Below are 14,549 nucleotides of genomic sequence, written 5' to 3' on the forward strand. Positions count from 1 at the left end.
TCCGCTGGATCTGTTGTGAGGAAATTGCCGTTCGTCGTCAGCGACGGCACGTCTGGGCGGGCACTTCTGGGTATGCAACATTGGCTCCCGCCGCCTTCCTCCTCTGTCCTCCATCCGGCCGAGCGGGTCCCTCCGGGCCGCCGGGGAGGCTCCTGCTCGCCAGCCCCAAGGTCCGTCTTTCGGACTGAATATTAAAACTGGCAGCGCGGGGGGGTGGGGTGGAAATAAAGGCTGATTTTTTTTCCCCCCTGGGATTTATTTCATGGGGATGTGTTCAAGACAAGAGAGGATTCAGAAGGATATTGACGTTGTGATCCAAAAGTGCAAGGCGGAGAAGGACTGCCTGTTTGCAGGTGAGTTTCTCTCCCGGGCACCAGGTTGGCGGCGCGGAGGCTGCTGCCGCCGCCCGCCCGTCCCAGACCCCGGCTCCCGCCCCAGACCCCGCTCCCGCCCCCGCCGCGGCGCGGCTGCCCGGGCTATGCCCGTGCCCTTCGCCGCCGTTCCCGGGAGCGGGAGCCGCCGCCGAGCCGGCTTGTGCTTTCCCTCAGCCCCCTTCTTCCTCTTCCTTCTCTCCTTTCGAGGGCTTATGAGGGCAGATGAGACCAGGCGCCAGCTGGGAAAGCGTGGGGGCATCCCGAGTCAGGGAGCGTGGCAGTGGTCACACGCAAAACCGGGCGGGTGTGTGCGAGTATGCGTGTCTATCGCTTCCTAGAGCAGCCCGCAGCTGCTGGGTCGAGTGCCCAGCCGAGCGCAGCCCTGATGCTTTTTGCTCCGGCGGGCACTATACGGCTGTTTTCCGGGCGGCCGGGCTCCTGCCGTCCTCGGTGCCTGCCTTTATCTCCCCACGCCCGCCTGGCTTCAGGGTTGGGGGCATGGCCAGCCATTTCCGTGAAAAAAAAAAAACCGGGGTTTCGCCGCTTTCTTTGCGGGGACATGGAGGTGCCGGCGTTGATTTGCCGTCGCAGGAGCCCGGTTTGTGGCTGCCTGTTGCCGTTTTCTGACAATGGAAATCCCTGTCGTTGCCATAGCACCGGGCACTTGTTGCGAGGGGCTGGTGGGGGGAGTTACTGCATTTCCTCTTATTCATGCCGACCCCCACCACCACCACCACTACCCCGTGTCGGTAGCAGAATGCTGGTCTGCAAAACCTCAGCTATTTCAGCCAAAATAAAGACAAGTTGTAATAACGCAGCTCTTTGTATTTCAGATTTCAGGTACTCAGACTCCACCTTTACCTTCACCTATGTTGGAGGCTCCAAAAGGTACTTTTTTTTACAGTAATGACGCCCTTTCCTGCTGGCAGTGAGGTGCAGTGGTTCAATTCCATGGCAAGCTTTTTTGTTTCCTTTCCTTTTGCAAGGAAGATCAATAAATCATCTGCCTTTTCACAAACATAAATTGAGGAGGAAGTGTGGAGGAAGGTGATCCTTGTTAATGGAGGCTTGTTCCTCTGAGTGTTGCTCTGTGGCTCTACACCATTTCTCTTTTTTTAATTTATGTGTATATGTAGAATTTCCGCCATATGTAAACTTAACAGAAACATAGCAAAGGCATCAACATATGAAATATAAAATTATTTCATCTTAAAAAACTGGGAAAAGTTATGCTTTTAATAACAAATAGGCCAAATTTCACATCAGCACCTTATTCTATTGCATGAGAGCCATATTTAGTCCCATTACAGATGTGAGACTGTCTGCAGTTGACCAAATTAAACTACTGAGACATTAAGTGAGATGTCAGTATAGCTTCTAAGACTAGAAAAACGCTTTATTCAATGGTAGTTTAAATATTATTTCTAAGTGGTTATGAGCTTTTGGTTATAAACTGGATTGTGCATATACACATTTTTAAAGTATATTTCACTGTTTGATGTGTTTGTCTGTTTTCAAAAAGAAATATACGTAAAAGCTTGAATACACATCCTTCTTGTTTCCCTGGCTCTTAGTTACCTTTTACTTAATATGGTATTTACAGTATATGCTAGGTTGTCCTCTTATCTTTTAGCTGAATTTTATTTGACTTGGCAAGATGTCTTGGGCTTTGTTTTGTTTTGTTTTAATTTTTTTCTCAGACAGTTCATCTGATATCTTTGGTGACTGTTTTCCTTTACCGGGGTACATCAAAGTGTTGTATTCTTTGCAAGTGAACCCTTTCAGTGGAGGCAATGCTCCTACAGCCATTGGTTCTCCTGTGCATGCTTTGGGGCCTGGCTGCAGGACCAGGTTCCCAGGTGGTCCTCAGGCTGTGAGACTGCTCAGAAAAATGCTTTCCCACCCCACTACCCAGCCTCTTTCTATTAAAGGAAAAGATAACTTCTGTCATTTTCAGTGGAGTAGAATAGTTCAGTTTACTCAGTAGCTGAATCAGATATATTTTCAGGTTGCTTGTAGTATACTCTTTTATTTAGGGTTTTAGTATATATTTTGTTTTGGCCTTGTTTTAAAAGACAGTTTTGAAAGGCTTGATACAGTAAAAATTATCTAACAGAAATATTATTTATCATGTAATTAAAACAATCAAATTTGAAAGTTACTTTGCACTGTTTTCTAAACCAAATATTGCAGCAAGAAATCAGGAAGTGAAACCTGTCTATTGTTTCCATTTTCCAAGCTGAATAAAATTAAAAGCCTAAGGGCATAACTGATGTAAAGCAAACTGGTTTATAAATGTTGAAACAAAACATTATCACTTCTACAACGAGAGACAGAAGATGGCCTTACATCCCCCACTCTTGAATTTTAACTGAGGTCAGCATTTGCTTAAGGAAACTGAATGGAAACTCGTCTCAGTATCTTGAAAATCCAAACTGCATTGAGAAATAAAAGTTATGCTTAGAGAAACTGGTGAAAGTGGGTTGTTACTTAGAGCATAGTAAAATTTTCCTTTTGACATTTTAAGGACATTTAAAAGGCATCCTTTGAGAGAAGGGTTTCATGTTCTCTGGTTGTATTTTGATTTAGAAAGATGTTTTACAGTATTCTTACTATACAGTGGTATACTGAGTGGCAAGTTTGTGGTAGTAAGCTTTCTTGTGAAGTAAAAAAAATGAAAACCCTAAGCCTTGAACATTAAGCGCCAAACTTTTCTTTCTCACATCAAAGAAGAATTAGTGGTTTCTTGTTGGAGACAGTGCTTGCTGAGCAGCGGCTATGCTGTACCATGTGCAGCATTCGGGCAGGTCTCTAGATGTGGTGGGTTGGCCTTGGCTGAATGCCAAGGACACTCTATCACTCCCCTCCTCAGTGGGGTGGGGGAGAGGGGAGGGAAATAAGATGGAAAAAACTTCCTGGGTCAAGATAAAGGCAGTTTAATAAAGCAAAGGCCATGTACAGAAGCACAGGAAACCAAAAGATTTATTCTCTACTTCCCATCAGCAGGCGATGTCCAGCCACTTCCTGGGAAGTAGGGCTTCAGTATGCATTCCAGGCAGACTTTACTCATGTGACTTGCTTGATTGTGGCACATGTTTCACATTCATGGGTGACCTGTGTGATGGCCTCCATGGTCAGGTCCACCCCTAGATCATGAGCCCATCTGTATGTTGCATCTATCCCTAGATGTCCCAATGTTTCGTTGGTCCATCGAGCTACAAATAGCTCACCCTTACGCTCCCAGTCCAGGTCCACCTGAACTACTTCAATTTTGACAGCCTTGTCTATCTGTTCATTGTTTTGACAGTCTTCAGTGGTGTGGCCTTTAGGCATGTGAGCATCTACATAACATAACTTTAGAGCCATGCTTTCTACCCAGGTAACAGTGTCCTGCCACAATGCAGCAGCCCAGATAGGTTTGCCTCTGTGCTGCCAATTGGTCTGCTTCCATTGCTGTAGCCACCCCCACAGGGCATTTGCCACCGTCCATGAGTCAGGTAGAGTACTGGCCACTTTTCTTATTCATCAGTCTCTAGGCTTAGTTGGATGGCTTTCAGTTCTGCAAACTGACTTGACTCACCTTCTCCTTCAGTGGCTTCAATGACTTGTCATGTGGGACTCCACACAGCAACTTTCCACTTCTGACAGTTTCCTTCAACACAACAGGATCCCTTGGTAAACAGAGCATAACACCTTTCATCTTCTGATAACTCATTATATGGTGGTGCCTCTTGGGCATGAGCCACCTCCTCAGGTGATGCTTGAAAATCTCTGCCTTCTGGCCCATCCATGTTCTCTTCCGCAGCATGTACAGGACAACCAGGTGATCAGGCCCAGTCAGCATGGGTAGGTCCTGCTTGACTAACCTGATCTCCTATGACAAGGTGACCTGCTTAGTGGATGAGGGAAAGGCTGTGCATGTTGTTTACCTAGACTTTATTAAAGCCTTTGGCGCAGTTTCCCACAGCATCCTCCTAGAGAAGCTGGTGGTTCATGGCTTAGACAGGTATACTGTTCGCTGGGTAAAAAAATGTCTGGATGGCTGAGGCCAAAGAGTTGTGGTGAATGGAGCTAAATCCAGTTGGCGACCGGTCGCAAATGGTGTCCCCCAGGGCTCAGTGTTGGGGCCAGTCTTGTTTAATATCTTTATCAATGATCTGGATGAGGGGATCGAGTGTGCCTTCAGTAAGTTTGCAGATGGCACCAAGTTGGGCAGGAGTGTTGATCTGCTCGAAGGTAGGAAGGCTCTGCAGAGGGATCTGGACAGGCTGGATCAATGGGCCAAGATCAATTGTATGAGGTTCAACAAGGCCAAGTGCCGGGTCCTGCACTTGGGTCACAACAACCCCATGCAACGCTACAGGCTTGGGGAAGAGTGGCTGGAAAGCTGCCCAGCAGAAAAGAACCTGGGGATGTTGGTTGAAAGCCGGCTGAATATGATCCAGCAGTGTGCCCAGGTAGCCAAGAAGGCCAGCAGCATCCTGGCTTGTATCAGGAATAGTGTGGCCAGCAGGAGTAGGGGAGTGATTGTGCCCCTGTACTCAGCACTGGTGAGGCCACACCTCAAATACTGTGTTAAGTTTTGGGCCCCTCACTACAAGAAGGACATTGGGTTGCTGGAGTGTGTCCAGAGAAGGGCAATGAAGCTGGGGAAGGGTCTGGAGACCAAGTCTTATGAGGAGCGGCTGAGGGAGCTGGGGTTGTTTAGCCTGGAGAAGAGGAGGCTGAGGGGAGACCTTATTGCTCTCTACAACTACCTGAAAGGAGGTTGTAGCGAGATGGGTTTCATTCTCTTCTCCCAGGTCACTAGCAATAGAACAAGAGGAAACAGCCTCAAGCTGCATCATGGGAGGTTTAGATTGGATATTAGGAAAAATTTCTTCACCAAAAGGAATGTCAAGCATTGGAACAGGCTGCCCAGGGAAGTTGTTGAGTCACTATCCCTGGAGGTACTGAAAAGACATGTAGGTGTGGTGCTTAGGGACATGGTTTATTGGTGGACTTGGCAATGCTAGGTTAACAGTTGGACTAGATGACCTTAAGGGTCTTTTCCAACCTAAATGATTCTATGATTCCAGGATTCCTGGGCAGTTGGGTTTCCTCAGTTGAGCTTGTTGCTACCCAGTTACTCCATGTAGCACTATTTGCGTGATGCATAGAGGGGATGTTTCCTTTGAACATCCAGTCTAGCACAGGCAATTGCGGTGCCAGGAGCAGCTGTGTTTCTGTACCAATAACTTCTGAAGTGGCTTGAACCCCCTCATATGCTGCTAGCATCCCTTTTTTCAGTTGGGGTGTAGTGGGCTTCTGATCCTCAGTACCCCCAGCTCCAAAGCCCTAGAGGTCGACCTCAGGTTTCTCTTGATGTTTTCTGCCAGAGGCTCCAGGTGAGACCATGCTCCCCAGCTGCAGTGTGGAGTACATTTTGCACATCTGGTCCTGTCCAGACAAGCTCAAGAGCTACCACACGAGCTATCTCATATTTGATATGCTCAAAGGCTTGCTGTTTCTTAAGGCCCCACTCAAAATAGTTCTTTTGGGTTACACGATAGAGAGGGCTCACAAGGTGCCTATAACCTGGAATATGCATTCTCCAGAATCCCACAACACCTAGGAAGGCTTGTTTCCTCCTTGTTAGCTAGTGGAGACATATTTGCTATCTTGTTGTTCACATCCATAGGGATGTGATGACAACCATCCTGGTATTCTGTTACCAAGAACTGAATATCCTGTGCAGGTCCCTTGACCTTGCTTCTTTTTATGGCAAAAAACCACAGCTTTCAGAAGATTCTGAATCACTCTTTTTCTCTTCTTATATACTCTTTCTGATTTGTTGCCCCATACAATGATGACACTCATATATTGTATATGTTCAGGGGCATCACTCTTTTCCAGTGCAGTTTGAATTAGTCCATGACAAATGGTGGGGCTGTGCTTCCACCCCTGGGGCAGTCAATACCAGGTCTATTGGGCACCCCTGCACATGAAAGCAAACTATAGTCTGCATTCTGCTGCTAAAGGAATTGAAAAAAAAAAAACCACATTGGCAATGTCAATTGTGGCATACCACTTGGCTGCCTTTGACTCCAGTTCATACTGAAGCTCTAACATGTCTCACCCAAAAGCTGTCTACTCTTATATGAGGGCAATACCAGATTCCACAAACCTGACAATAAGCCAACAGTGTTAATTAGTAGTATTAAACAGTTCACGTAAGGGTGAACAAGGACCTTGGGAACCTGCATAATAAAACCACCCACATCAATCCAGGGTAGGGATAGGGAGACATATTCTCTCATCCTCTCCACAAAATAGCTTCCCCAGCACAGCAAGGCTATCAATGCCAGGGCAAAGCACATAGCCATTATTTGTATTAACATGTTCCCAAGCTCAGCAAAATAAAGAGATAAGTAGTGCAGTCAACAAACTCCACGACCCACACAGGAGCTTGCCATTTAATAACTACCATAGCTATAGCACACTCAATACAAAACTGCTGTTGTCTCGTGCCCCAGGTTGGGTGCCATAAAGGACTGTGGTGGGTTGACCTTGGCTGGACACCAGATGCCCACCAAGCCACTCTATCACTCCCCTCCTCAGCAGGATGGGGGGGAGAAAATGAGATGGAAAAAAGCCTCATGGGCCAAGATAAAAGCAGTTTAATAAAGCAAAAGCAAAGGCCACGTGCGGAAGCAAAGGAAAACAAAAGATTTGTTCTCTACTTCCCATCAGCAGGCGATGTCCAGCCACTTCCCGGGAAGTAGGGCTTCAGTACGTGTAGCAGTTGCTCTGGAAGACAAATGTCATAATAACGAATGCCCCCCCTTCCTCCTCCTTTCTCTTAGCTTTTATTGCTGAGCAGACCTCATATGGTATGGAATATCCCTTTGGTCAGTTTGAGTCATCTGTCCTGACTATGTCCCCTCCCAACCTCTTGCCCACCCCCAGCCTACTGGGTGAGGGGGTGAAACGTTGGAGAGACAGTCTTGATGCTGTGGGAGCACTGCTCAGCAGTAGCCAAAACACCAGTGCGTTATCAACACCTTTCTAGCTACTGATACAAAGCACAGCACTATGAGGGCTGCTATGGGGAAACTCTCTCTCAGCCAGACCCAATACACCAGTACAGGCTCTACGAGGGTCAACAACGGTGACATGTATGCGGTATCAATTTAGGAGAGTACAAGGCTATCTGAGGATCTTTTTCTTGCATTTGACCATTTTTTTTCCTACTACCATTGCTGCATCTGTGGACTTCCTGAGTGGTGACCCCATTTTTTTTTTACTATTGCACTCAGGAATTGTCCTTAAATGACAAAACCTCTATTAGCTTGTGATCATAGACTTGAGTATCAGCTGACAGGGATGTCCTGTTACTTCAGAGTTACTTTTGAGTAATGGGCAAAGGGGTGGATGTTCACTGGATGGATGTTCAAACCAAGAAACAGATTTAAATGAGTAAGAGTTGAAATGGTGTGTAAGGAAGATTACAGTACTTTAGCACTCACTAGCTATGCTTGGAACTAAGACTTTTTCATGTGTTATTTCCTTTATATGTTCCTTTAGGTCAGTGTGTAGCATGGCTTTGTTTTAGCCATAGTGGTTAGATACAAGAGCAGAGACCCCTGAAAGAAGACAATACATTTTCTGTTTGAGAAGGAGGATTCTTTGTCTTACCCTTGTATAAAGGAAGGTTACAATACTAGCAAGTTAAACATCACTGGGGCTTTTCCTCTGCATACTGTAGTTGCCCCTAGTGCCCATTAGGTCCATTTATCAGTCGTCTCAATTTATAAACTCAGAGCCAGATTCTTAGTAAATCAGAGGAAGTCCATGGAAGTCAGTGTACCAGTATTATTTCAGTTACAATGAGGACCTAAGATTTGTGTTTGTTCTTTAAGCTGTTAAGTTTATCTGTGTGAGATTTTTCTTCTTGGGACCAGCTTCTCTGACAATCTGATTTTTCCCTGTTGCTTGGATTGATTGCACAGCCCCTTCTTACGTTAGTACTACTCAAATATTTAGGTGGTACATAACCACGCTGCAGATTAAGCCAAATAGATAGGCCTGATCTGGAGCACATTTATCATAGCTTCAGTGGAGTTAACTTGTATTCCCACAGTAAAGTGGCATGACTTAGCTTTTGTTCAAGTACAGAGGTTACAGTGAAACCAACTGAGAAGTATTATTTTTTTATTCATTTTATAGACCTGTTCCAACATTTGACCTTTAGGTGGTATTAAGCTATCATATTGTGTAAATAATATATGTGTAAATGATCACTGGATGGGCATAAATATGCTTCAAGGAGATTTTGCATTTGCAGGACTTTTCTTGAAATGTTGGAAGGGAAGAACCTCTTTAATTGCAAACATTTGTATTGTGTGAATTATCATAAATAATCCTTTACCTCTGTAGCTCAGTTAATCCCTTTGGACTGTATTTCATGTTCAGATTGTACTTTTTTTTTTTTTTTTTAATGCACTGTGTTCACACTTCTAAATTATTAGAGTTGCTTGACACTGCAGAGATGCTTCCTGGTTTGGGAAGCTTAGAATTAGAACTTTATTACTGAAGCACATCTTTGTGCATAATGTGGGCACTAAATATGGGGCAGATTGTTTATCAATTTAATAATTTTTAATTTCATTGTCAGAAAGTGATAGGTAGGGTAATAGATTTCTTATAAAGTGAGCTGTTCATTCAGGTGGTGTGAGTGTGCAAGATTTACTCTTTAAATACATCTCTACATCTCCAACAGAAATCAGTGGGAAGCATCAGCAGTTTTGAAGAATAAGGCTTTATAGTCCAAATTTAAAAAATAATTAGGCAACAGAATTTGTGCAGGATGGGCAGTTAGACCCTTAAACTGTTTATATTCCCTTTGAAATCTCATCAGTACATATTCACCGTTTCAGATAATTCATTGTACTTACAAAGGTATAAAAAAGTTCATTTTATCATGGATTTCTATAGAAATTTAGTTATCTTAGAAGGGATTTGGCTACCTAAGCACCTTTTATGAGGCCAGCATGTAAATACCATTGAGAAACCAGTAAAGTAAGATTCACGCTAAGGCACTCAAAACTGATACATACTTGTTGAAACACACAGTGAAATACTGGCTCCATGAAATTCAATTGTCAAAACTCTCGCTGACTTCAAAAAAGTGAAGGTTCAGCCTTATCTCAGCTTCTCCACCAGCAAATCTGCAATAAAAATACTTCAGAGATGATGTACTCCCTTCATCCCTTCCTTATTCCTTACTCTGTCTGTACAGTTTAACACACTCAGCCACCAAAATGATCACCAAAATTTGGAAAGCATCCTGAAGATGGGAAATGACCTAAGTGATAAGTTTTGCAATCAGACATTCTATTATGAAGTATTTCCAGTAAATCTAGAGAATGAGAGTAAACATGAACAGAAAACTTCAGTCTTCTGCTAATGTGAGATTAAAAACAGTGTCTTTCACTAATACAGAGGCCTTAATCCTCAGAGCCTTTAATAAAGACAGAGATATGAAAACTAATGTAAAAAATTAGACAGTATAAAGAGAACAAAACCAATTAGCCTATAGAATGAAATAAAAAAGAAAAAGGATCAAACACCAAAGAATAACTGCAATGGCTTGAAGTACCGTTCAGACAGCAGTGCCCCAGACTGCAGAGAAAGCATCAATGGAAGCAGTAATGCAGCTGCAAGTGCTTATCACCCTGTTTACTGAGACCATTGTACTGAGAAACCTAAATACAGAGATTCAGAAATCTGATTCAGACATCTACATCTTAAAATCTGGGCCAGTTTTACCAAGATCCAAACTGTCTTCTCAGGCATGTCGGGATACATAAAACATACACAGCACAGTAAGTGAACTGCAAATAGCTCAAAGTAGGCAGAGTCAAAATAGTGTAATCATGAACATTTGGGGAGATTTTTATTTTTTTTTTAGTTTGAGGGTTGGGGTCTTGGGTTTTTCTTGAGGAAGGAGAGTTTGCAAAAAAAAAAATTCAGGTAGTATTGCCCCAAGTGGGTGGGTACATTGCATTTTAATGTCCTCAAAAAATTCCCCTGAGAAACTTACCAGCAGACATGAGCTGAACCGCTTACCTGCTCACACAATTGTTTATCCTCAGATGCATCAGTGATATGAGTCATGCAAACACCTAGATCAAGAAACATCCCAATTTCTTTCACAGCCCTGTCAGGTGCTATGAGGCTACTGCAGAGGCTGCTCCTCCAGAACAGAAAATCAGGAGTCTGGTGGCAAAGTGATTATAGTTCACTCCATTTTGAAAGGTCACTCACGTTCCATCATCTCATAGTGTCATTAAGCCCAAGAGAAGTGGGATAACTGTTCAAAATTACTGCCTGGGGTGAAATGGAACAGTAAAGCCTTATTCCTTATTTGCACCAGAGAAATTAAAAGGAAAAATAGCAGTCTCCTTTCACACCAGGACACATATAGCAGAGGGCCTGAAAAAATATAGCAAGATTTTACTGCTTAACATAATACTTAGTGATATATTAAGGCATGTGGGGGAGTTCATGATGTATTAATCAAAACATATTTGAAAAGCTTCACTGTATTTTTAAATTATGCTAGACTATGTGATCCAGGACCCAGCCACCTCCTGGGATGTGCTGCATTCTCAGCTACTGAAAAGTCTGTGGGAACAGAGGATGCTTAGCACTTTGCAGAATAGGGCCCTCAATGCTCAAAGGAAAATCTAACCTAAACATAATCTAAATGACTCAAACAGATCAAGCAGCATTAATTAACAACAATCTAACAAGAACGTGGATAGCAACATAAGGAAACAAATTTCAAGTGTTTTTTTTAAAAACCAAAACAGTACTGATTCCCCTCCCATGTTACTCAGCAGCAAAACTCTAGTTGAGTTGAAGTGATACCTGATACCGACTTCAAAAAGAACATATGGTCCCTTCTAATTGGAGCAACGTAGCTAAGTTTGAAATACTTTGAATACTTAGTTACCCTCCCCCTCTACTCTGCCCTAGTGAGACCACATCTGGAGTACTGTGTCCAGTTTTGGGCCCCCCAGTTTAAGCAGGACAGGAAATTGCTTGACCAAGTCCAGCGGAGAGCTACGAAGGTGATCAGGGGACTGGAGCATCTCCCTTATGAGGAAAGGCTGAGACACCTGGGTTTGTTCAGCCTGGTGAAGAGAAGACTGAGGGGGGATCTTATCAATACTTACAAAACACTTATAAATATCTGAAGGGCTGGTGTCAAGAGGATGGGGCCAGACTCTTTTCAGTGGTGCCCAATGACAGGAAAATGGGCAATGGGCACAAGTTGAAACACAGGAGTGCTGTGAGTGTGCAAGATTTACTCTTTAACTACATCTGGCAGAATATCAGAAATGGCTGGATTCTTTATGCTTTTTACTGTAGGATCTAAAAAGGATATTACAGTGTGATCATGTCGAGTTTTCTTTTTTTTTAAAAAAAAAATCTCATTTCCTTTTTCCTGTTATCTGCCCCTGTATAAAACACTGCTCCTCCAGAAACCCTGTAGACCGAACAGAACTGCCGATCTGTCATCTTTCAAATAGATATGAGTGATGCCCTGAAGTTGTTTTCACTTTATATCTCATTTGACATGGTTTACATAAAAGCAGTGCTTGGTTGTCCTGAAAAAAAAAAGATGTTTCCTTTTTTTAAGTGTTTTTCTCACTCCCTTTTTTTTTTCCCTGAAGCTAATCAAGGACATCATATCAGTTCTGAAATACCTCTTTATTCAAATATGTACTTAACTCTCATTGGCAGTGAGGGACAGTGACAATAAGGGTGTGCATGAGAACAGATCTAATACTGCAGCATATTGTAAAGAAACTAGATAAGACCTGTAAGAACTAAACACACAGATTAATTTTGTCAGCAAAATTCCCTGTTGTGGTCTGCTTTCCCTGCATGAGCACAATAACTATAATAATGGCAGTTCTGCAGCTGCAAGGAAAGTTGAATTTTAGTCTGAATGAATTGTTTATTTTTGCTTAAAATAATGACAAATTGTTAACTTACGCTGTTTTGATTTTGAATATTTGGCTATTTGTCTTTATTCAAGGGTTTATACATAGTGCTTAATATTGTAGTATCAGAAATTCTCATGTAACTCGATGAATTAATTCCCACCTCACTGTAGCAGTGAAGTATTTCACAGCTGGGGAGCTGTGCCACTGAAAGAGTAACTAAATTGCTTGTGGCTTTCTACAGCTAGAGATGAAAACCACTGTCTGAAGTCCTAGCGCGTTATGTCCACCAGGTGTTTGAGCCACTTGATGATAAATACATACAGATAATGTTTTTCTCCCCTTTAGTGGTATGCCCTATTGCTTCTTACATGAATTTAATAAAACTCTGCCTACATCAGAGATTCCATTTGGTGAATAATTTTGAAATTCTGGTGTCACTCTGATAACACTGAAAGTCTTCAATACAAAAATATGGTGAAGAAAAATGGTTTCGGGCTAATTGATGTGTGAATTTATGTTCAATTTATATATACTGTAGCAAGAAAGGAGAGAGAGAATTGAAAAACATTTTAAAAACTGAAACATAAAAATGTGTCCATCTGAAAATATCAAAATGGAACACTTTCCTGAACATCATCTTTTTTTTTTTTTTTTCTTTCTTTTCCAAAACGATCCAGTTTAAGACCAGCCTTTTTTGGATAGGTTAGTTTTAACCTAGCTCCTCTGTCTGGTTCATTGCATGGCAATGTGTTTACTGGCTATGCAAGGTTTGGGAAGAGAAGGTTGTTGGACCGCTCCTTTTAGAAACAGTGCTGGCTTACATAAGATGAAAGTGTCCATGAAAGAAGAGGAGAAAACAATTTTTATGGAATCCTTTGCTCTGAATGGTTTTAGTTTAGCCGGAACCGTTTTTATACAGGGCTTAGGAAGGGCTGGCACGAGTACACGTCATCTTCTGTTGCTGGTGACTGCACTTAGCTTTGTGTTCAGGTTATTAAATATGTACTTTCATTCCTAAAATCTACCTCTACTACAGTAAGATAGGGATGAAAACTAGATACACAGCTTGCACTTAGCCCTCTGTTTATTGCTATTTCAGAATACCTGGAAGATTGTACACCATCTTTCAATTTTATCTTTCCTATCAAATAGGGCTTAACATTTTTGCCAGGACAGCACCATTTCCTGGAAGAGAAATCTGTGATATGAGACAGGAATCTAGTTTAGATATAACATGGAAAGCATTGTGATTTTAATTTTTAAATTAAAGAGTCTGTAGATGAAGTAATGTTGAATACAGCCTTGGGTACTTTTAAAAAATAGGCAACGTTGATGGTTTGTGAAAAGCAAAATCAATGCCATTCTACTCACAGTTTCATTGACCTCGCTTTTTTTTTATGATCTTGTTTTTGACAGATCCTTCTTGCCTTGCTCTTAGTGTCACCGAAAACCGGGAATAAAACTCCATAACGCTGGGTGTATTAAAGAGCAGGCATTACTTTATTTGGTGCCAGGTGCATGGGGGATCTTTCCACCCAACATGCACACCTACTATAATTCCTTTTTGACATTTATACATGAAAGTTAACACACCACGCCTGTCTAATAAATAATCATTGACCCGACTGAGCACCCTGTTCTTCTGTTGGTCTGTATCTTCTTCGCTTACATTTAAAGCTACAGAGAGATTTTAATTCACTGCGCATGCTCAAGAGGAGTGGGGAGGTGTGCTGGTTTTGGCTGAGAAAGGGTTAATTCTCTTCACTGTAGTGCCTGTAGTAGTCAGGGACCTTTCCAGCTTCCCATGCTCTGCCAGGTGGGCAAGAGGCTGGGAGGGGAGGGGCCACAGCCAAGACAGCTGACCCCGACTGGCCAATGGGATGTTCATTCCATACCATGTGATGCCATGACCAGTATATTAACGGGGGCAGTTGGCACACGGGTTGTTGCAGCTTGGGGACTGGTGGTGTTGGGTTGGCAGGCAGTGAGTGGCTGTGTCATGTGCGGTTTGTTTTGGTGGTTCATTCCCCCTTCCCCCACCCCCCAGCCCTGGGTTTCGCGCCTCTCATTGTTTTCCTTTCCATTGCATTTTTGTTGTTGTTGTTTTATTTTAATTATTAAACTGCTCTTATCTCAACCCATGAGCTTTACCCTTCTGATTCTCTCCCCCATCCCA

At 42.9% G+C, this 14,549-nt stretch overlaps 1 protein-coding gene across 1 annotated transcript in view; it reads left to right on the forward strand.

Annotated features, from left to right (window-relative positions):
* Positions 1–241: 241 nt before the first annotated feature.
* The window catches only part of LOC135310811 (protein mono-ADP-ribosyltransferase PARP8-like), a 203,583-nt gene continuing 189,275 nt past the window's right edge, over positions 242–14,549 (forward strand). The window contains exons 1-2 of the mRNA XM_064439804.1: positions 242–353; positions 1,208–1,262. Coding sequence (XP_064295874.1) covers positions 263–353; positions 1,208–1,262 — 146 coding nt within the window. The 5' untranslated portion in view covers positions 242–262. The remainder of the gene's footprint in view (positions 354–1,207; positions 1,263–14,549) is intronic.

The sequence above is a fragment of the Phalacrocorax carbo genome (assembly GCF_963921805.1).
Source record: "Phalacrocorax carbo chromosome W unlocalized genomic scaffold, bPhaCar2.1 SUPER_W_unloc_1, whole genome shotgun sequence".
NCBI classification, from domain to species: Eukaryota; Metazoa; Chordata; class Aves; order Suliformes; family Phalacrocoracidae; genus Phalacrocorax; species Phalacrocorax carbo.